The sequence below is a fragment of the Corythoichthys intestinalis genome, chromosome 10 (assembly GCF_030265065.1).
Source record: "Corythoichthys intestinalis isolate RoL2023-P3 chromosome 10, ASM3026506v1, whole genome shotgun sequence".
NCBI lineage: Eukaryota > Metazoa > Chordata > Actinopteri > Syngnathiformes > Syngnathidae > Corythoichthys > Corythoichthys intestinalis.
Window position 1 is genome coordinate 44,495,709 of NC_080404.1, and position 23,174 is coordinate 44,518,882.

Here is a 23,174-nt window from a genome sequence, read left to right on the forward strand (position 1 = left end):
CCTTTTCAGCAATCTGGTGTTTTACAAGTGCAATCAATTGATTGCAGTCAGGTGCTGCTTGTTTTAGCAGAAACCTTCAACTATCTGTGCTGGTTCGGCAGGAACAAAAACCACGACCCACAGTAGGCCTTTGAGGACTGGGTTGGAGACCACTGATTTAGTCCAGTCCTCATAAGCGGAGTTTGGTGGCCTAAAAGTGTCATTGCATGTAATTGACTTTCCTATACTGTATATATAAAAGTTGTAAAGCAAGAAAACAAACAACAAAATGAATGAATTGAACAAAAAAAAAAAAAAACGATATTTTTATAATGGGTCAAAATTATTTTTCGAACAGATCATGTGAACAGCACGTTAGATGGTCATTTGCTTGCATATTACCCCCCCCCCATTAAAAAAAAATAAAAATAGGGGAGGGCAATTTTATTTTTCAAATGTTTTTTTTCTTTGATGGAAAATATAGATTTTTGGATTGAAGCAACTTTTGGGGGGGGTTGAAAGATTTAGACACAAATGTCCTACCCATAATACGGCCCAAACACAAAAAGGATTGCTAAAATCAAAGAAAACTTTTTTTAATGAAAAGTTAAGTGTCCAAATGCAAATTTTTGAGTCTCAAATATCTTTTTGGATTCAAACTTTTTTTCTATGACTGAAATGTTTCTTTTTTTGATTGAAGTGATTTGTCTTTTGTCTTTTTTTTGTATGAAGCAAATTATTTTTTGATTGAATAATAAAGACACAAATGTCCTAGCCAAAATGATGCGCTAACACAAAACAACATTACTTCAATCAAAAAAGTTGCTTCAATCAAAAAAAAAATGACTTCAATCAAAAAAATAATAAATAAAATATAAATAGCTTTCAAATGCATTGTTTTTAGTTTCAAATTTATATTTAAATTCAAACACATTTTTTTTGATTGACGTGACTTTTTTTTTTTTCATTAAAAATATATTTTTTGATTGAAGCAACTTTTTTTTTTGATGGAATATTGAAGACACAAATCTACCTCTATATGGCTCCGCCCAGGGGATACAATTTTTGACTGAGGTAACTACATTGGCACGACACCGGCGGGCATACCATATTCAACGGATGATGATCTTTGCGAAAAGTATAGCTGTCCTGCCAGCAGCCTGATTTAGAAATCCCCTCAAGAACGATGAGAAACAAAATAACGCAAATTTTCAACGTATTGTTATAAATATTCGTGTAAGTTAATTTTTTTGCTGACATTGTGTTTCGGGGTCATCAACATGTTGTGCTCCCCCTGCCCCAAAAGTCAAACTCCGCCTATGCCAGTCGTACTGAATAAATTCATTTTTAATATTTCATATTCCATTTAGCACAACACTGTTATATGTCATGATCATACAATTTATTCAGCAATCGGGGAAATACTTAGATCCAAAGAATATCCTGTAAAAATATTGGATGGGAGAGATAAAAACAATGATGAGCCTGCTCTAGTCATCAGCCTCATGTTTTTTTGTCTCTGTTGCCTTTTTTTCATTCTGAATCTTCCTCCTCCTCCAAATATGACTCAAAGATATATGGCTGTATGTCACATACTTCCTCTAGATCGACAATATTGTTAAAAAAAATCCACACTTGAACCAGAATCGCTGAAAAACGCTTCTTCCTCCTTCGGGCTCAATGCTAAATCCGCAGAAATCACGCATTCTCTGACGTCATCACTAAGTTGGAGGCACCAGAGTGCTTTAATGACAGGATATGCTAAACGGCAGATTTAAAGACACATTTCTCGTCATCTGCGTTTCGCCAAATTGTTGATTTTAATTCCGATAAAACAGCTATTTAAGATTTTTTTTTGTCATCACACATGCGCTTTAAAGATGTATTAAACTATAAAACTAACGAAAATGCACCTATTTCTGTCAACCATTTTAATTAATCAGCTGCCATTGACAGAGGCAGAATCCATTTGAAGTGGGAGGGATGGCAGCGAATAATTGAATGATTCGTTGTCCCAATGCAATTCACATGGATTGTAAGTCTAATAGTGATGAAGTAATTTAAAGAGTTTTAATTTAGTTTTTAAGAGCCACATGATTGGACTTCAAAGCTAATAAAAAGAAAATAACGGTTTGATATTTGAGATTAGAGCTGCAACTAATGATTATTTTCATAATCGGTCATTCCCACCACCATGCTTGACTGTAGGCATGACACACTTATCTTTGTACTCCTCACCTGGTCGCCGCCACACATGCTTGAGACCATCGGAACCAAACAAATTAATCTTCGTCTCATCAGATCATAGGACATGGTTCCAGTAATCCATGTGCTTGGTTGACATGTCTTAAGCAAACTGTTTGTGGGCTTTCTTGTGTACCGTCTTCTTTACTGTCCTCCTAGGGTGACAGCCATGCACACCAATTTGATGTAGAGTACGGCGTTGGGTCTGAGCACTAACAGGCTGACGCCCCCACCTCTTCAATCCCTGCAGCAATAATGACAGCACTCCTGTAACGTGTCACATGACATTTTGGAGGGAAAATGACAAGCAGTACTCAATTTGGAGATTTTGGGATATACGTAGTTCCCATGCAGTGTACTCACTTTTGTTGCCAGGGGTTTAGATATTAATGGCTGTATTAGTTATTTTGAGGGGAAAATAAATTAACTCTATTATATAAGCTGCACACAGACTACTTTTCATTGTGTCAGAGTGTCATTTTGTCAGTGTTGTCCCATGAAAAGACATCGTTAAATATCTGCAGAAATGCGAGGGATGTACTCACTTTTCTGATATACTGTATATTATATATATGTTATATTTATTTCTCAACAATGTCTATGAACCTAGTTTATTGATAGGCTAAATGATTAATGCAAAATAAATCTGTATTGACTTATACTAACTTCCACACTCCAAATTTATAACGTCTTAATCTGATTTTTTCTTAAATCTAATGGAATAATTTTCCCCATCTTTTTTTTTTGTGTTAAAGGCTAGGTAACAGATTAATGTGTCAGATTATTCCACTTTAAGTAAATATTACTATATGTTCTTATTGAGCCCATACATCTAAAGGTTGGTCATTTACACCTAAATCTAGAAACGATTGCTTTCAAATAATGTTTTGAACAATATCTTTCTTGAATTAAGAGCATTTATGACAAACAAGTTTATTTTTTATGAATAAATATACAAACCTTTTGCTTAAAATAAGTCTGTTAAGTTTATTTTCAGCTAACTATTTTTCTTATTTCAAGAAATCTGAGTAAAATTTACTTGAAGCACTGGCAGATAATTTCCCTTTTTTTTCGAGTAGATTTACACTAAAAACATGGGAATTTAGGGGTTTTTTTTTTCAAATTTTAAGGAGGTGGGTTTTTGCAGTGCATATGCATTGCTTCAGGTGATACGCCAATCGATTTAAACCTTCATTTTCATAAACTACTAAAGACACATTTTGAAAAGTTGTAGAACAAATGTCTGGATTTTATTAGCAAATTTGAATTGGAATATTTAAAAACAAATTATATACACAAGAAATACAAAATTATGAATCATCTCTTAACTATCCAGGAATGCAAAAAAATAATAATAAATAAACATTTGCCATAGGACTACTCAAAATGGTCTGTCTAAATAACTTAAATATGAAAAAAAACCTTCTTAGTCAGGGAATTAATAATGGTCTATTCTGCTGTTATATCGTCCCTACCAATGTTGAGGCCAAACCTACGCTCTTGGTGATCAGAAAGTAATCAACAAGAGCGCACCGGCGGTCCTCGGAGTCACGTGATCCACTTGCCTTACAGCCGTTGTAGCGCCCTGCACCGAGTAGTGCACGCACGCCTGCAGAGTTCGAGTTTCCAATAAAAGGGTCCTACTAGCGCCTAGGCGCTTGTTTAGCCTATAGCCTGGAGCAATTCCTATCACTTTTGGAAGATCGGGTTATCTTGAAACATTCCAGGCGGAAATGCTTAACTTATGATTCCGGTTCAATGGGAAGGTTTTGAAGTGCTCTCTGAAAAGTGACCATTGTTGTAATCAGGTCGGGGCTGTTATTATTTCTACTTACTGACCTTCTTAGTTTTCTCACAGCTTCGCGACAGGATTAAAGCGCATCCACTTAAAGTGTCATGAAAGAAATGTCAAGGTAAGTCAAGTAATGAAATCCATCTAGTCGCGGTATACGTTTTATTCGTGTAAACAGTCGTGAGGAAGAAGCTAAAAGCTAGCGTTAGGGTAGCTAACTGTCATAACAAGGCCCGTAGCCATCGGTTGCCGGATAGGCCGTAATATCTTGCTTTGTTTAATAATTGGATAAATTAGGCCACGCTTTAAAACTGCTTCGTTTTAAAACTTACGATAAAATGTCAACTCTCGGAGTGTGTTTGATATGCGGCGAGCGAGTCCTTTCCAGCGTAGCGGAAAGCTAACGTTGACGTTCATGCTAACAGAGCATGCTAACATTTGCAACCTGTTAGTGGCTCTCTACCATGAAAAGCGATGTATATTTGTCGCCTCTTCGACAGGCTAAGCATGTGAGATGTTTATATATGCTCGTGGATAACACAGACACTTTTATTGCCACGTTTTGAGAAATTGTATTTCAACATTTTTTTTCCTGTTTCCTGCACTTTACAGCAACATGCCTGGAGGGCAGCAGCCCCAGAAACATTATGGGATTACATCTGCCATTAGCCTTGCACCTCCCAGAGACATCGATCATGAGTATACCAAGAAATTATGTGATGCTATGAAGCCTTTTGGGGTTTTTGAAGATGAAGAGGAATTAAATCACAGGTATGTGCATTATTTGTCCGCCAAGGTATTTTGTCAAGGCTACTTTGTGTTAGTATTTTGCTGCTATGTTCAGTTAAATAGGTATGAAAATTGGATAAAAGAATTCGATATAAATACTAATGTCTTACTCTTTTCAGACTTGCTGTTCTAGGAAAATTGAATAACTTTGTCAAAGAATGGATAGCCGAGATCAGCGAATTAAAGGTAGGTTGGACGATTGAAGCCCGCTGTATATGGGGTGTTGATGACACCAGACGTGTATGGCGTGTACTGAATATAGGCTCACGCAGTGTTCGTGGTCCGTGTACCTTTTGGCCATTTGTTTTTCCTTCTAATTTTGGAAAACTGAAAACCAGCCCAATTCCATATTTTTATAGTCTCTCGTTTTCCAATTAAAAGCTGCTCATTCAGTAACGGAAAACGAGACAATCGATTTTTCCAATACCAGTTTATTTAACTGAAGTCGAGAATCAAAATCCGTCCAATATTTGTGTTTTCCGCGACGTTCGCTTTTACAATGAACCATGACCCGGAAGACGATCTTCTTCTTCTTAAAAATTAATATTATGCAGCTGCAGCAGGATCTTGTTCGTCTTGTTGAAGAAGAACATCGTGTTCCGGGCTCATTGTAAAAGCGAACTTGGTGGAAAACAAATATTGGGCGTACTTTGTTTTTCGACATCAGATCCATAAACTGACATTGGAAAAATGGATTAAGGCACGTTTTGCGTTGTTGAATTACCAGTTTTTAAATGGGAAACGGGAGACGATTCATTATTTGTTTTTTGCTAACACACATAAAAACAAACAGAATAGGGCTCATTTTCTTTTTTTTTCTTTTTTTTTTTCCCCCAAAATTAGAATAAAAACAAATGGTCAAAAAGTACACGGACCGTTAAATTTTGTTTTTCATACCATAACATTCATGAATAAATGAGATTGCGTCGTGGCCGTATTAGGGATGTCCCGGATCCGATCACGGGATCGGAAATCTGGCCTATCGTGCCATTTTTCAGAGGATCAGGATATGATTAAAAGGATTGGGTATTTAATTTTGAAATATTTAGACACACACACACACACACACACACATAATAAATATGTATATATGTGTGTATATATATATATATATATATATATATATATATGTATGTAGCATTTCCAAAAGAAATATGCGTTTTATATTCTGCAACACTCGCAGAAAAAGCGGAAGGACTGTAAACAGTACAGTACTGTAACATGTTTGGAATCATTGTTCAAATAAAAAAAAAAAATTTCAACGGTCTCGGATCATAATTCTATATCGGCAAATTCTCTATCAGGTGACTCGTACTCAGGTGCAAAAATATCCGAGCGGGACATCCCTAGTCCGTACGACAAGATTTAACAATTGCATAATTGTTTCAGCCGATAAACATGATCTTTCTAAATTTAAAATATTTTCAAAAAGACTTTCAAGACACTCAACACTATACAAACGAGTTTACAAAACAAATAGAATTCACAAAAGCACAATTGAAAAGTAAACTCAGTAAATCAAAATAGCAGGAAGGAAGTCATAAAACAAATGTTACACGAAACTGAAGAAAAAGGAATTGATTACATGATGATTCGTCTGTAGGTGTGTCAGGGTCAATCACCGACTGTAATTTTATAATGATTGTTTAGTTCAGAGTTGTCAGTCCATGTAAAGTTGACTTAGGAAAATAAAGGAGAGCTTTTTCATATTTGGAGGAAATAAAATCCTGTTTTCTTTTCAACAGAACCTTCCACCTTCAGCTATTAGCAGCGTGGGAGGCAAAATCTTCACATTCGGTTCATATCGCCTCGGAGTGCACACCAAAGGTATGTCAATTCATACAGAACTTGCTAATTATTCACTTTTTTTAATTAGCATATACCTTTCATGTCTGTTCCCTATGTATTTTCTTCATCACTGCTACACGCTCGTTCTGAAGTTGCTTTCCCTAATGCCCCGCTTCACATCGTCGCTTCGTAGAGAACAGTTTATTTGAATCCGTGCGTGATTATTTTGGATTTTAATCAAGCGAACAGTATACAAATAGAGTAGGATTTAAATGCATACATATGCATTTGCTGTGGTTTAGTGCAATGCTTTTATTGCACGACCAGTTCCTGTTTTTGGCACTTCTTTTTTTCGCAACCTCCACACCAGCCAGTCACCGTTTATTTCGATCGAATCCCCTTGTTGCACAAGAAAACAGCTATTTATTTTAAGGAGTCGGAGAGCTTGTAATAGCTTTGTAAAGACCTTTACTAGTTTTGACAAGAACAGAAGTTTTGTAGTTAATATGAACTACACAAACGTACATCGAGATATAATTTAACTTAGCAATTGGTGGTGTGAGAGTTCCAAACTTTGAGTAAGCGCATTTATCAAGGTTTCCCCGGCCGTGACTTGTCTCGCCTCTTATCCAGTAATGATATTATCGACTACCTGATAATATCGGCTGATAAAATCATTTTAAAATACTGGATAACATTGACATTGGTTTTCCATTATTGGTTTTGAGCCAATATGCACGTTACCTACAAATTGATTGTAGAAGCCTTCTGCCTTTGTACAAGGGCTAGTCACTTATCACAGCAGTTATGCTTATGGACCGTTATCAAACTAAGATGCTTCGAATTTGTTATGTGAGCAGACCTTTTGCATTCATGGCGCAAAAATTGAATGAACAATAAATGATTAAAAAAAATAATGAATCATAAACTCATTACATACGACATTCACTGTACTGAAGCTGTGTGCCTTTGTTATTTTGAGCCAGAAGCACTGTGCGAGCAATATGTGATATGGCACTGCCTTATTTGCACTTGCACTTGATCCAAAAAAACTCATGTTTGCACTATTTTGTTTTCGACAACAAATATAGTGGTGCAATTTTGGGACTTTTTCCCGTGACTTCGGTTCAAGTTCTCTTATTTTTTCACAGAATGCTTATTTGAAAAGTTGTTACATTTATCATGATAAAAGTATCCAGTGGGGCACTACAATACAATTAGCCATAATATGTTAAGTCCACGACCGCATATATCAGTATCAGTTGAATATCTGCATGGGATTTTTGGAGTAGGACAATTTCAGGTTATCGGTAAAAAAGTCATTATCGGACAACTCTTCTTAAAATTTGTGTGTGTGACACTATCTGCAGTTGGGCAGGGGCATTAAATTAGTTTAAATGGCATTAAAAAGCATTGCTAATACATGTAGAAACCCTCAAATTCCTCAAGCCTCTGGGGTCATAGAACATTTTGGAAGACATTTGCATACTTGTGAGAAGGCACCATATTTTCTATCTGCCTCATCGTAAAAGGGGGAAAAAATTGGGATAGTGTTTAAAAAGTACTGGAAAACTGGTCTTGAAAGACCTTAAAAAGTGCTTGCATTTGGACATGAAAAAGGTGTACGTACTCTGTATTCAGTGGTCCCCAACCTCTTTTGGACCACGGACCGCTGTGATGTTGGCCTTTTTTTCACGGACCGGCAATGTGTGGAATAACACGACGGGGCTAAAAACGAACATTTAAGTGCAGGGGAAATTTAACTCTCCATACGCTAAATCAACCTTTTTTAGCAGCGACCTCTTGGCGGCAAATATCTTTGGTCGCAGGCATAATGAGTTCTTCTCGAATCGTGAAAGGTTTCTTGGCTTTAGCAACACTGTTCACAACGAGGTATGATGCGCTCAGCGCTCAGTGCTTTTGTTGCCTTGTTTGCTAGCTTTTAGTCACATATTCTGCAGAATGGACTTGATGTTGGCTCCTCTTCTGGCTCGTTGGTGGCCTTTTCCCTGTGAAAAAGCTGTAAAAAGACGTTGCCACCCGCAGCACAAAGCCAACAGCAGCTAACGTTACTGTTTACATTGACTGACACTGGGCTGCTATAGACCCTACCCACGTGACGTCACAACTCCGTCCTCCTGACTGGTGCCGCCCAATTGTCCGTCAACACATCGTGTTTACCTGTTACGGCTACGTACATTCCTCCCATTTACGGCGTGTTTTTCTGCTCGTTAACATTAATAATCAAAATGGTGAAGGCGTGTGTGGCGGTCGATTGCAATAACAGAGAAGATAGACGGAGAGACTTGAAGTTCTACCGGATTCCGAGAGACCCGGAGAGGAGAGAGCGAGATGGGCTGCTGCAATTCGACGAGAAAACTGGGCTCCAAACGATTACCACAGATTATGTAGTAGTCATTTTATATCTGGTAAGATGCATTTAATATATATTTAGAGGGTTTTGGGCTGACAACCACAATTAAGATCATTGCTAGGCTAATCGCCGACAACATACACGTATGTATGTAGTGAGAGTGCTATCGCTAGACCATATGAACATTAAAAGCCCTAGCTCCATTGACAAATGACATGAAATACAAAAGATTTTGAATTGAAAATTTTGTAACTCACCTTTCCAAGCACAAGATAGATTCCTGCCGAATTTTCGTGGACGAGGACCTGTTTCACCCAACCAGCAACGAAGTATTTATAAGCCTCCAAGCTCTTAAAGTTTTTCAAACTTTCGTGAGAATAGGCTGATTTTGTGTGGACAAGATAGTTGTAAATATCAGGGTAGCTAGCAGATGTCAGGCAAATACGGCGAAGACAGCGGGTCGAAAAACATCTATTTAGGCATCAAATATGGATCTGGCGAATGGATAAACTGAAGCTTTTCCACATAACGCCTTTTATGCAACGCATCCAGTGAGTTTACGGCATCCGAAAGCACCGGGTCTTCCATGAAATGCATTATAAATTGCTCGATCAATTGAGACCATTGATAATACAAACACAAAATAGCGGACAAGGGGGGTGGGACAATACAGCGATCACGTGATTTTGTGACGTCGGTGGGTAGGGTCTATAGGTGTGCAAACGCCCCAGTAATGGCGGCCAACCACTAGAGGGCAACATACACAAATCTCATATTGATGTGTTAAGCGGCACAGGTCAGATTGCCGTCGTTAACAAATTATTTATTATTTCTCTGCGGACCGGTAGCAAATGCGCCACTGGCCCGGTGGTTGGGGATCACTGCTGTATATGACGCCACATTTGCATTGTTAGGTAATTTTGATTTTAGAATATGATGTACAGAAACCGCTCTTCCCCCACCGGTTGCAATTTTCTTTTTACCTACTTGCAAAGGGTTTGGTTTAAAATGATTTCATTTTAAGGACAGTGTGACATTAGCTAAAAGATGGTGTCGAATTTTCACTTTATGGTATAGTGCTGATCAACAGTGGATCTCTTTGCAGGAGCTGATATTGACGCCCTTTGTGTGGCTCCTCGTCACGTAGAAAGAAGTGACTTTTTTCAGTCTTTCTTTGAGAAATTCAAACAACACGAAGAGATAAAAGATCTGCGGGTAAGCCCTGCTATATTTTGCAATTATTTGATATTAATCTCAGACGTAGTGTTTGTTGGGTCAATTTTTAAAAAAAATAAAAAATAAAAAAACGAGATAAACCCCCGTTTACGGAAGCAAAGCAAGCAAGCAAAAGCAACTTATATACACAGGTGCTACAAAGCAGTTTACATTCGTGTTCAGTCAATCACGCATGCATTCACACATACCGAACTGCTGCTGCTATGCAAAGCGCTGTCTGAAGTTACAAATATACCTGAAATACGCAGTGTTATTCCGCTTCCTCAAATGTAGCTGACTTAAATCTACAAATTGAAAGTAGATGTACTTTTACTTTTTGTGTCAGTTTGTAATAAAGGCTTTCTTGATGTTTAAGGCTGTCGAGGATGCATTTGTTCCTGTAATAAAATTCAAATTTGATGGAATAGAGGTGAGATACTTCACCCGCACCCATGGACAAACACACACAGATAATTTCAGGGGAGGATCTAAATGCTCCATTTTGTTTTTTACTCTTGTCTGTTCTCTCACAGATTGACCTGCTTTTTGCCAGACTGGCATTGCAATCCATTCCAGACAATCTCGATCTCCGGGGGGATTCCATCCTAAGAAATTTAGACATACGTTGCATTCGAAGTCTTAATGGTAAACCACTTGGATGTGCACACAATCAGATTTATACATGTATAGTTGTACTTCTGAAGAACACATGTGAGGAGTGTTCAAAAACCTTTATTGCAGGTTGTCGAGTGACTGATGAAATACTGTATTTGGTGCCAAACAAAGAAAACTTCAGGCTGACCTTGCGAGCCGTCAAACTTTGGGCAAAACGTAAGTCGTCAATGCTTTATGGTATGTTGTTCAAAACGTGGCCATTGTGCTTCAAATCGCTCCCATGCGGAGGGTCACGCACTTATTCCATAGCTTGCAAGTGAACATGATAGCATTAAATGTTTCTTTTATAATGTAGTTTAGGCTTGCACAATATATCGTTTGAATATCACCATCGCGAGGTACGAATGCGCAACAGTCCTATCAAATAAAGTGTGACTATTATTATTATTTGGTTTTTTTTTTTGAACATGTAAACTTTTGCTTTACTTCATAAATGCAGCAAGTGTGCTTCCTGTATTCATTTTATATATAGCAATCTTCATCATTTACAGATAAACCCCCTGAGCCTGGATTAAATGCTATTATAGAAATACAATCATATACCGCAGTTTTGCACTTTTTTGCACTTTCAGTTCTTAAATAAATGAATACAGTGAAAATAAAGGAAATAAAAAATACAGAAACTAAGATAACATTTTTACAATGAAGACTATGATAAAAATTGTTAAAGAATATAAAAAAAGGGAAAAAATTCAGAATACAAGGTTAAATGAGAAAAACAAGGGGGAAACTCAGGAAAAACAATCTAATACTGAATGCAATACTCTAATACAAAAACATAGTGAGTCAACCAAAGTCTTCCCAAACAGAGCTATTAAAGTCATCTGGTAAAAATTCTTTAGTTTAATATTGCAATATATATCGCAAAATGTAAGTTTTTTTCCAATATCGTTCAGCCCTAATAGAGTTGACCATGAAAATACTGTACTCGTTGTTTCAATTTTAAAATTTATACAACAGGTCGCGGGATCTACTCCAACATGTTGGGTTTTCTGGGCGGAGTGTCATGGGCCATGCTTGTAGCAAGGACTTGCCAGCTCTATCCTAATGCTGTTGCTGCCACCCTCGTCCATAAGTTCTTCTTAGTTTTCTCCAAATGGTGAGTTTTTGCTTCCACTTGCATAGTTGTTCCAAGAGACACGGCTGAAGCATTATGCACCAGCGTCGACTTATTGTGCATGCCGATCGGAAAGATGATGTCTGTCACATATAATTAAAATTATGTAAACTTGTCTGTCTTCACTTGTTGGGTGGCTTTCCACAGGTGACACTGAGTCATACTGAGTTTATATTTACAACTTTACTGATATAACTTTCAAAATATGTTTGGGTTTTGTTTTTTAGGGAGTGGCCAAACCCTGTGCTTTTGAAGCAACCTGAGGACAGTAATCTGAATCTACCTGTATGGGATCCTAGAGTGAGTCTAGACATTGAGTACTGTTTCCACTAGTTTAGGATATCACTTTTGGATTAAACATCTGTGATTTGATTGTGTTAAGATTGAGTGCAAAGAGCAGCCTGGGTCGAACACAATTGACGTAATGGGGAGAGAGTCACGTTTCATAGTTTTTGTCAGTGAGTTTGACGTACTCTTTCAATGAATGAATGATAATACATACAGTGGTAACTCTGCATACGTATTTAATTCGTTCCAGGACCTTGTTTGTAAGTCGAAGTGGTCGTATGTCGAGCGGGATTTTCTCATAATAATAGATTATGATTCCATTAATTCGTTCCACAGCACAAAAACCTACACTATTACCTACTAGAGCAGAAACGAATACTCGAGCAACTCGAGTAACTCAAGTTTAAAAACTGATCCGAGTAATTTTATTCACCTCGTGTAGGGGTGCAACGGTTCAGTTAGCCCACGGTTCGGTTTGAACCTCGGTTTTGGGATCACTGTTTCGGTTCGGTTTCGATTTTCTTTTTTTTTTTTTTTTTAACTGCCTTTATTTTGCTTTTAAGAAAATGAAAAAATGAAATAAACACTTAAAATGTAAACATGTTCGACTGTTAAAATGCCTCTTAGCTCTTTGGCTAGTTTAGTGACTGACTACTGAAATACACACAGTAGTAAAAAAGTTACTTGGCAAAGTAACTGGTGTTACCTTTCATGTTTTTTTTTTGTTTCATTTTTTTCAAAACAAAAAAAACATAATAACCTTTGCTATGTTTGGAGGTCATTTAATGTTCTGAATCAACCGTTAAAGTCGATAAAATTGCTCCCGTTTTTGCATTAGTTCCCTTCTGTCTACTTTTGACATGTAAAAATTTTTAAACTGTTTCATCATTTAAAGATAGACTCAAGTCAAGATTTTGCCGATTTAGGAGTATTTTAGATAAAAAGTTACTTAGGTTCACTAGGAAGGTTCACTACAACAGAGCCTTTCTGAGAAGTTTACTGCTCTAAAATGGCGGCTGTTTACTAACGCTACCGAGTCTGTCATTTCGCATGTAGTTCTATATGCATGAGATATCTAGGCGTAGGTTGTAGGCTGTCGGCTACAGTCAGGAAATATTGGAGCCACCTTGCCTAGCATCGCGTTTACTACAGTGTTACAACAAACACTTTTCCCTCTCCGTGCCTCTGACTTTTCTCGCGTCATTCAACCAACGTATTAACGAATGGAGGAAAAAAAACGTAATGCACATAAAACGTACAGAATTTGAACGTAACGTACGGCGTACACATTTAAAAATCAGTGCTCACTTGTACAAATTACGCCGAGACCGTACAACTTGACAGGTATGGATTATAGTGGAGCGTCACAGTTAGGTAGTAGCACTCTGTAGCACGCGACGTCCAACTATCAGTGGTCACGGCGAAACTATGTGCTTTAGCAAAGGCATCTTCGATTGCTTTGCGTGCCATTTCATAAATGTCGGGGAATACGTTGTTGGAGAAATATGTCCGCGAGGGAACAATGTAACGCAGGTCAAGCGTTGCAAATAAATTAACGAAGCCCGCCGTGTGTTTTCACTGGTGTCATCTCCGGGGTTGTCCTGCTCTGAGAAAGTGATATCTGTGTGTGATGCCGGCTGAGGCGGCGGAGTCATGTTATAAGTGTTGCCATTAGCATAGGGAACAAGCGCTGAGCAATGCTAGCAAATGTTTTTTTTTCCCAATATTTTCTCTCCCTCCTATTTTCTCTCCCACCGCATTGTAGTCCACGGGGAAACCGAAATGTTGCCACACTGCAGATTTGAAAGAAGCCAGTGCTTCCTCAAAATTCGGTCTCTCAACTCTTCCGCTCACCATAGCTTTTTGTTTTCTTTCTGGTTTCACTTTCACTTCGCTCGTAAGCGAGAGAGGGCGTTACTCGGCTTCTATTACACAGGTGCTTGACAGCGATCGGACATTTACTTGCGGCGGGGCGGGAATTTCTCCGCAGCTGTGCTTCACGTTGCACACAGAGCTCGACCAATTCATTCCACAAGCGTTCGGAATAAATTAATTGCAAAATCGAAAAGGCGCGGTTCATAAAGGCGTATTGAACCGTACAGGGCAAACCGTACGGTTTGGCTTTGAACCGCAAACCATTGCACTCCTAGTATGTGTAAAGGCCAACAACGCCTATGACCATACCTGTTGTTTGTGATGAATTATCAAATATATAACTATTCAGTCTTATTTTTTCTATTGAATGTTTATCCTAACAAGTTGAATATATATTATCAAGCTTCAAAACGGTTGGTCGAGCATGTTTGGTTTTCAATGGGACATGAACATTACTAATTTTGAAAAAAGATTTAGGGATTTTTTTTGTCTTTTTGGGTCCAAAATGTTGAATATAATTGGTCAGTGAAGAAAACAAGAGTTTTGACATGAAGGTTATGGTGTCCTGAAAAAAGGGACCCAACTTGGCCAATGTGAACAATTTTTTCTTTGAAATATAAAGGTAACATCAAAGGCATGTAAATTCGGCCAAAATAGGCTTAGGTGTTAAAGGGTTAGTAATGTAATGAATCGGGTTCTAATATGGCAGATGTGTTTTGTGTGCTGTACCTGAACGCAACACGTGGCTGACGTGAGAGAGTGAGATGGGTGCGGTAGAGATTGTACTTTGTTTTTATGTTCTGCTGTTGTTTGCGTCAGCTACGGCGGACAGTAGGCGTGTTGTGTTGCACAAGGTCTGACATAAATGATTAAAACCCTGACGAAGCTGGCAATGTTACAATAATAATTACCTGATAAAGACAAGCGAATGGAGATCGGAGGAGGAACGCCGTGTGTCCGTCTTGCTGGAAAACAGACTGCGGCCCCGTCGTAAATCGTCGTATTTTGAGCATGTCTTTGGATGTAGAAACAAATGGTGAATCAAAATTTATGTCAGATGTCGAAAAGATCGTATGTCGAGGTACCACTGTATTGATATTTACAATCGACCTAAAAAGGCTGTGTGATGACTACTGACAAATGTCTTTTCCATATCTTTGGAGTTGATTTATTTTTTACCTACAATATACTTTATGACTAAGGTGCTTTGATGGTGCTTTGAGAAAAATGGCTATTTAGTTAGAGGATCTCTGTGTTCCTTTTTTCTTTAGGTCAACCCTTCAGACAGATATCACTTGATGCCCATCATCACGCCAGCCTACCCACAGCAAAATTCCACTTACAACGTCTCCACATCAACCCGCACCATTATGAGCGAGGAGTTTAAATATGGTAAACGTTTTTAGAATTATTTCAACAAACGCACATAATCTCCCATCTTGTTTGCTATCTATTTCTGCTATGGTCAGGTCTCAGTGTGACAGATGAGATTCTTCAGGGAAAAGCTGAATGGCCAAAGCTCTTTGAGCCGCCCAATTTCTTCCAGAAATATAAGTAAGTGTGGGAACAAGTGTTCCTGTTAGAGTATGTGCTGAAGATAATTATTTATAGTATGTATTTGTAATCCAATCACCACAGTTAATGTCAAATTTCAAGTGGGAAAACGTGAAACTCAAATGTGTAAGTAGCTGTTGAATCATTGTTTTGACTGTTGTCCCTGTGATTTTCTCTACAGGCATTACATTGTCCTGACGGCAAGTGCATCCACAGAAGAAAACCATTTAGAATGGTGAGTTCACAGGTGCATCATAACTACATTCAAATTGACCATCTCGAAATGATGTGCATTTTCAAATTCAGTGTGAGGATTTTATATTCTCTGCAGGAATGTAGAGAGTAAAACATAGGTTAGAGGATGTTTTAAAAAAATTTCCAATAACAAATAATTGAACATTTAGAAACAGGAATTGTTCAGTAAACAAAATGTGTTTTTCTAAAGGATTGGACTTGTCGAGTCAAAGATTCGAGTCTTGGTGGGAAACCTTGAGAGGAATGAGTATATTACCCTGGCACATGTAAATCCCCAGTCCTTCCCCGGGTCCAAAGAGAACCGCAATGAGTAAGTTTTTTGTTTGGTTGCTTGTAGAGAAACTCAATACAGTGTGACAATACATGGTTTTAACATGGATGAAGACGAAAAGTGAAATCAAGTCAATTTTTCTACAAATGTCTTGCAGGAATTACTTTGTGTCCATGTGGTTCATTGGGATCATTTTCAAGAAAGTGGAGAACGCAGAGAGTGTGAACATTGATCTAACATATGATATCCAGTCATTCACAGACACTGGTTGGTCCTCTCGTATTACTTCTGTCTTAAAATGTATTACTCTTCATTGTAATTGTAATGGTAAAACCAAGATCCGTGCACAATAAATATACTTTTTTGAAATACCATAATTTCCGGACTATAAGGCGCACCTGAATATAAGCCGCCACCCACTAAACTTGACATGTAAACGGCATTTGTTGTTGGACTATAAGCCGCACTTACCAAATTTGACAAGAAAACTATTCGTTCATGTATAAGCCGCACTTGACGATAAGCCACAGGGATAGTCACACCTAAAAAAAAAACTATCTAAAAACAAGTATTATATGTCATTGTACTGTCCTTACCAAGATGTTGGAGCGATGCCCTAGCGAGAAAGTGAGCTAAGCTCCGAAATGACGATGTCAGACGTCCGTGTGGTTTGCTGACTGCATTCAGCTGCTCATGACATCATCACTTGCAAAATGAAAAAAAAAAAAAAGAAATTCAGTCTCATCTTCAATTCAAATGTGCGTTTACAAGTAGTGTAGCTGCTGATGCAGCAATAACAAACGATTAGCATGTATCAGTTAGCGTCCGCAAGTCATCAAAAACAAGTACATAAACTCGCTCCAAGTATTCGACCAAAATTGAAAACGCACAATTAACAGTACAAAAGGGGATTTATACAGCCATAACCTCTGGATGCATCAGAAAAAACAGATGTGCGCGCAGGCTGTCACCTCTGTCACTCGGCTTTTGTAAAAGCGCTCGCTTCCTACACAAAAATAAAAGCATACATTATAGAACAAACGTCAACATTTAAAATAAAAAACTGCGAGACGCAGGCGTCGAAATTGGTTAAGTCGGGTCCGTCGTATCTAGGGACAACCTGTAGATAACCAAGTAATGACATATCATATCCTGGTACAACATTTCAGTATCAATAAAATTCAATACTTTTAACAACCCTACGAAAGACATGCACCTTATCAGCCTGCAAAATCCACATATGACTCACTGGTCTATAAGCCGAAGGGTTCAAAGCGGAGGGAAAACGTAGCGCCTTATAGTCCAAAAATGACGGCACTAATCTAAAGAAAAATATGCAGTGCTTTGAAAATGTCTCTACCCCCCATTAAATTTTTGCATCTTATGTTTTTGAGTCATGAACGCTGACTTTAACCGAGAACAGAAAGTGCTTCAGTTGTTAAAAATTCTTTTGTTATATTCTAGGTGAATTATCGCTCTACTCATAGCGTTGTTTTAGGTTGACCACTGTTGCTAGTTTTCTGGTTTAAAACTTTCGGAGCACTGTGTATAACACTGTAGCTTCATCACTAGGCATCCCAAAATTGCTTTCAAACTGAAGTTTATTGCTTTCTTTCCTAATACAGTGTGTGGTGAAAAACACATCACCACTTTTACCTAATTAGCTTGCAAACATTCCAACCTTTAATGAATTGGTCTTTACGTGACCTAAAAACAGCTCCCGTTGTCTCCAGTGTACAGACAAGCCAACAACATCAACATGTTGAAAGACGGCATGAAGATTGAAGCGACTCATGTCAAGAAAAAGCAGCTCCATCAATACCTACCTGCTGAATTAGTGCAAAAGAAGAAAAGGGTGAGCCAACAATTTTAGGAGGAAATTAATTTTCCACTCATAGATATTGACTTCACGGCCTCCTGCAGAGCATAGCAGAGTTAAATCGCAGCTCCAATGGAGGGAGCTCAAAGAGGCTCTCGCTAGACAGCAGTCACCTGGACAGCTCAAGAGACACCGACTCAGGGACTCCCTTTGGCTCCCCCACCAGCAAACTCTCCAAGCCAACTTCTGAAACAGATGATGGGTAAAAAGGAAAAGGGCTACAAAGTTGAGATCATTTTTTTGTATTCCTTAAAATTAACCTTTCACTGAATGTGCTATTCCCTTGATAGTGTCACCCCTCCCAAGCAGCTGTTAATTGAGGTTTCCCCTGCACCCAGTTCAGCATCAGTTGCTAAAGACCAGGCTGTGTCCATACCTGTTGTTGGTTCAAGTGAGTATCAATATTGCTAATCAATGTTTTTTTATGGTGAGTAAAAGGTTTCAAAATATAATTTGATCAAGTTTGATTTATGTAAGCAAATGTGTGTTTTCCTCATTCATCTTCTTCCAGGCAGTACTACTGCGTCCACTACCGCAATTGGGAATTTGGTGCCCAATGCCGCGAGCAGCCCCAAAGAAGAGCCAGAGAACCAGGACGACTCGGTCAATGGAGCAGCCAAGAGACCCATCTCGCCTTTGCAGGAGGACATGGCTAAGAGGCATAAAGATTCAGAGGTAACACTAGCTGGGCCTGTGCACTTTCTCAAGATATTTGGTGTTACCCTCTTGCTTCTGTAACAGGTTGCCCCCAATGATGATTCTACGTTTAAGGAACCATTTCCACCATTGTCTGACACTCCTCGAGACAAACCCACTATGGTCGGTCTTCAGTACTTTTTTTTTTTTTTGGGGGGGGGGGGGGGGGGGGGTGAATGACAGAGCAGATTTAACATTCTTTTCTTCACAATTAGACTCCTCTCATAGAATCAAAAGCAAAGCCAGTTTCGACTATTGATACTCCAAGAGCACAGGTGATGCCTCCTTTCTAGAGTGTGGTTTATATTAAAAAAGAAAAGAAAAAAAAAAGGAAAATTAATACTATGTTAATGTTGCATTTCCCATCAGAGGCTTCCCAGCATGGAGCTACCTGACGCCTCCTCGCCGCTGCCGGCCAGTAACAGCTGTCGTGTCGTGAAAAATTCTATTAAGCTTGCTCTCAATCGCCACAAGTAAGTTTTTGAGGACTTAAGTTTTAGCTCCTACCAAAAAAAAACAAATCAAACGTTAATGGTGTCTTTGCATGATTTGCAGCGTCACACCTCCTAAGCAGCCAGTGTTTGAGGCCACCATAAACCCTGAGGTGCCTCCAGCCAGTCAAGAAAGGGGCATGTTCATTCCTGTTATCGGTTCCAGTGAGTTTCATGCCTTTTTCACAATTAACCACTGAAGATATTGATATTTTTGTTTTTCATATATTTTTTGAGACAAACGTTAAAACGGGAATTTTAGTATTTCTATGGGGCTTATGTTTAAACATTCATAGGGCAGTCATTTAAATACCATGGGGGGGCGTGTATTTGCTATCAGGGATTGTATTTGTTTTTATTCATTTTAATGTTTTTTAATACATGATATAAAAATGCAATAATAAAAAATAACTATAAGCACTCTTGAGACTGCAGATCTAAGCAGCCACATTCAAAGAAGTGCCATATTTCTGACCTTTGACCTTTTCTCTTATCACTCAGTTTGCAAATTTGACTTAGATTAATCTGTTAGCAAATAGTTGCAAAATTCATTTTCTGACTTGTGACCTTCGACCTCATTACCCCTCAACTTTAATAACCACTTCTGTTTCATTAACAGTAGATTTCATATGACTTGGCACTTTTAATTTTGTTGTACATGTTACTTACAACAACGATAAAGATTGAATTCTTTTATAACATGTAAACATCATGCAAGTTTGTTGACTTTAGAAACACATAAAGGGATAATTATTTGAAACTCAAACATACAGACATGGCAATGGAATGCATAACCTTGGCCTTCCCCAAGTTTCACCCAGTCACGGAAATAATAACATGAGAATTGATAATAAGTCAAGTTTTTCAAGTTAGCAAAAATAGCCAGTTGCCCTATAAAGGGTTAATGAGTGAGTCATATTTCCGTTTCGCATTTCATATTTCCATCACGCTTGTAATAAATCATACACAAATTGTAGGTGATCCAAGAACATCAGAATACACTACCATGCTTGTTTAACACTGGATTTACAGGTTTTCCATTTTGTTTATATTTAGAACAAAGAACTGCTTTGCCACGCAATTATGTGTTTTTACTACTTGGACATGGGAAGTGTCAAGTGAAATCAGGTGCCATGTGAATTAACAAGATTGCTATTTTCCTCCGTAGAACACGTTTCATCCAAACACTCGAGCCACTCGGTTGGCAGCACCATCCCCACGTTAGTGAGCCGAGGTGCTGACCCCTTAAACGGAGCCACTTCTAAGAGACCCCATTCGCCTTCCTTGGAGGAGCAGGCAAAGAGGCTGAAAGAAACGGAGAAGGCCCGAATCCACATAGCGTGAACTCATCAATAGCGTCTGGATTTACATAACGCACAGAGGTGGGAGCTTTGTAGTCAGGTCCAACACACAGGTTAACTTGACACTTTCAGATTGGCCAGTCTCTGCTGGCGCATTGAAGGACAGAAACCTCACTTCCAGATCTCTGCTGGCTACAGAAAAAACAGCAAATGAGTGATTGGGTCAAACCAGAGGTCGGCAGCACTCAGTGGCCAGAGTGCTTTTTACACAAGTCAACTGAGATCTCAGACCGCAGCATTTTCGTTTTCTTTTTTTACGAACATCTCCTGATAACCTTCCTTTGTTTTGAGCTAAGTTTTAAAACAAAACTGCCCAATATTTTCTCGCCCTCCCCAACATATAATTGGTGTATTATTTCCTTCTTTCCAAGCAGAAATTTGTACAGCAAGTACAGTAAATGTTCATGTACATAATGTCTTTGTCTTAAGAAAAAAAAACAGGCTAAACTCACTGTCCAAGTCGTTTGAAGCTTCTACAGTATCATAGTTTTATCTTAAAAAAAAAAAAAAAAGGAAAAATGTTAAAAAAAAATTTTTTTTTTCTTTGTGGCTTGTCCAAAAGTTGTTTCTGCCCATATTGATTTTTTTTTTTTTTTTTTTTTAAACACAAACACTGTAGTTTAGATAAAGCAGCGTTGATTTATTGAAGGCTTGTTTAGATTTAACAGAACTCTCAACCTAGTTCTTTGGACCACAAGAACCACTGAAAAGGATTCCAGGTGTGTATCAGTCTTTTACGTGTGCAGTTGTTGATTCCTAAAAACGGGCCCAGCAGCACTTTTAAAGTGCTTTGTTACAGTTAAATAATTATGGGCAAAATGAGGCTTCCTGAAGTGATGACATTGTTCAACTCTGGGATTAGCCATTTCGTCATTTGCCACGGACTGAACAAAAAGATGGCTTCCTTTTTTATCCGTAGGTTGCTTCAGTCTGAGGGTTGAACGTGCGCTAAACAAAAAGTTGCTCCTATAGCTGCACGGCTGTCACCATCCCTGCCTTTCGGGGTTCACGGCGCCCCGATCTGGAGCTACCTTTTGACTTCCCTGCCAGTGAAGCAAAGGTTTGTGGTGCTTGGTGAAAACTGGTTCAAAGCTTTGCCATCTCTTGTGCTCGTTTGTGTGTAGGCATGCGTGTGGTTGAGAGTGCGTTTGTGCGTGCGCGCATGCATATATGGTTGTTTTGGAGAGAAAATCCCCCTTGTTTTGGGTATGAACCCTTCTTGCGCCTCCTGTGGAGGTTCTTAAAAGGCATCGCCTGGGGCCACAGGGAAGCTATCAGGAGACTTTTCTTTTTTTTCCCCCCAAACACAACATCTGACGCTGCGTTGATTTCAGCACTAAAAGGTGACATGAACAACACGTGCTGCTGCATTTATAACCAACAAGGAGCCTTCTTCCTCAAAACAGTTACCATTTTGACAGGCTCATCTTCCAGCATCAGATTCCCGTTCCCCAAAATGTACAGATTTTTTTTTTTCCAACAAAATATCACATGTTTCACTAATGGGGGTTTTCTTATCAATTAATTTATATTTGCATATTTGTACCATTTGATTTTTTTTTTTTAAAATAGCATTCAAAGTAGGTAATTTTTGAACAAAAAAAGTGCACCGCTCTTTCAGACGACTGTTTTCGCTGTTCAGAAACATTTAACAAAAAAGGTCATTTTGATGTTTGTTTCTAAAATGTATTGAAAGGGTATTTTTGTATGTGTTATCACTTCATTTAAATGAATCTGTTCAACCATTAAACCCCTGAAAACGATGCGTCTCTGTGTGATATTTTGTTAAGGGCATAAGTTCAAATATTGTGAAGGCTGATGGTTTAGAGTTGACTGTTTGCAGCATGTTAGACTACATTCCCTTCACTAGGTGGCAGTAATATACCAGAAGAATTTAACCACTAGATTTGATCATACATGGTTGTGCTTTAGATAGTGTATAGTGTCTGTAAATTTTTCAAATTTTCTTGCTTCAACATTGTTTATATTTTAGTTGAGCATGTTTCATATTATCATTTATACTAACTCGCAATATAGGTACATTCTGGTAAATAATACCTGCTCTCCAGGATGCGGCCAAAGATTGCAATGTTCTCCAAACTAATATTAGCTTCAGAAATGCCATATATCTTTTTCAACTATTTAGTGCCATTCATCTTAAATGATCTAAAAATGGTCATTAAACAATCCATTTTATAGAAATAATCTCTGGTTTCATTTACAATTGGTTTAACAATAAGTCTATTTAAAGTCTTGACATTTAACTTTAGTATTCTTTTTAAATCACTTGTGAAGATGAATCATTCATTATAACTGCTCTGAGGTGTAAAAAGTATTACGTGTACATTTTTGTTTTTAATTGTATTTGCTAGACGAGTTAATTTTTGTTCACAGTGCTTTTACTTGTAGCTGGTAAATTTTGCATTCAGTTAGCTGAAATGGTTCAACAGCAAAACTTTCCAAAATATCAACATTGCTTTGCATTTGATATTTCTTTCAGTGAAATGTGACTGGTTGTGAAATACGTACAT

General features: G+C 38.2%; 1 protein-coding gene across 1 annotated transcript; it reads left to right on the forward strand.

Moving 5' to 3' along the window:
• Nucleotides 1-3,787: 3,787 nt before the first annotated feature.
• On the forward strand, nt 3,788-22,020 carry papolg (poly(A) polymerase gamma). The gene is made up of 24 exons (XM_057848640.1): nt 3,788-4,136; nt 4,628-4,786; nt 4,924-4,990; nt 6,550-6,631; nt 10,072-10,181; nt 10,558-10,611; nt 10,715-10,826; nt 10,923-11,012; nt 11,817-11,955; nt 12,201-12,273; nt 15,408-15,528; nt 15,606-15,690; nt 15,872-15,925; nt 16,136-16,255; nt 16,374-16,483; nt 17,950-18,071; nt 18,140-18,297; nt 18,386-18,486; nt 18,607-18,770; nt 18,837-18,914; nt 19,007-19,066; nt 19,161-19,264; nt 19,347-19,447; nt 20,451-22,020. The coding sequence occupies exons 1-24, from the start codon at nt 4,120-4,122 to the stop codon at nt 20,624-20,626; spliced, it is 2,457 nt and encodes an 818-aa protein (XP_057704623.1). The 5' UTR covers nt 3,788-4,119; the 3' UTR covers nt 20,627-22,020.
• Nucleotides 22,021-23,174: the final 1,154 nt, after the last annotated feature.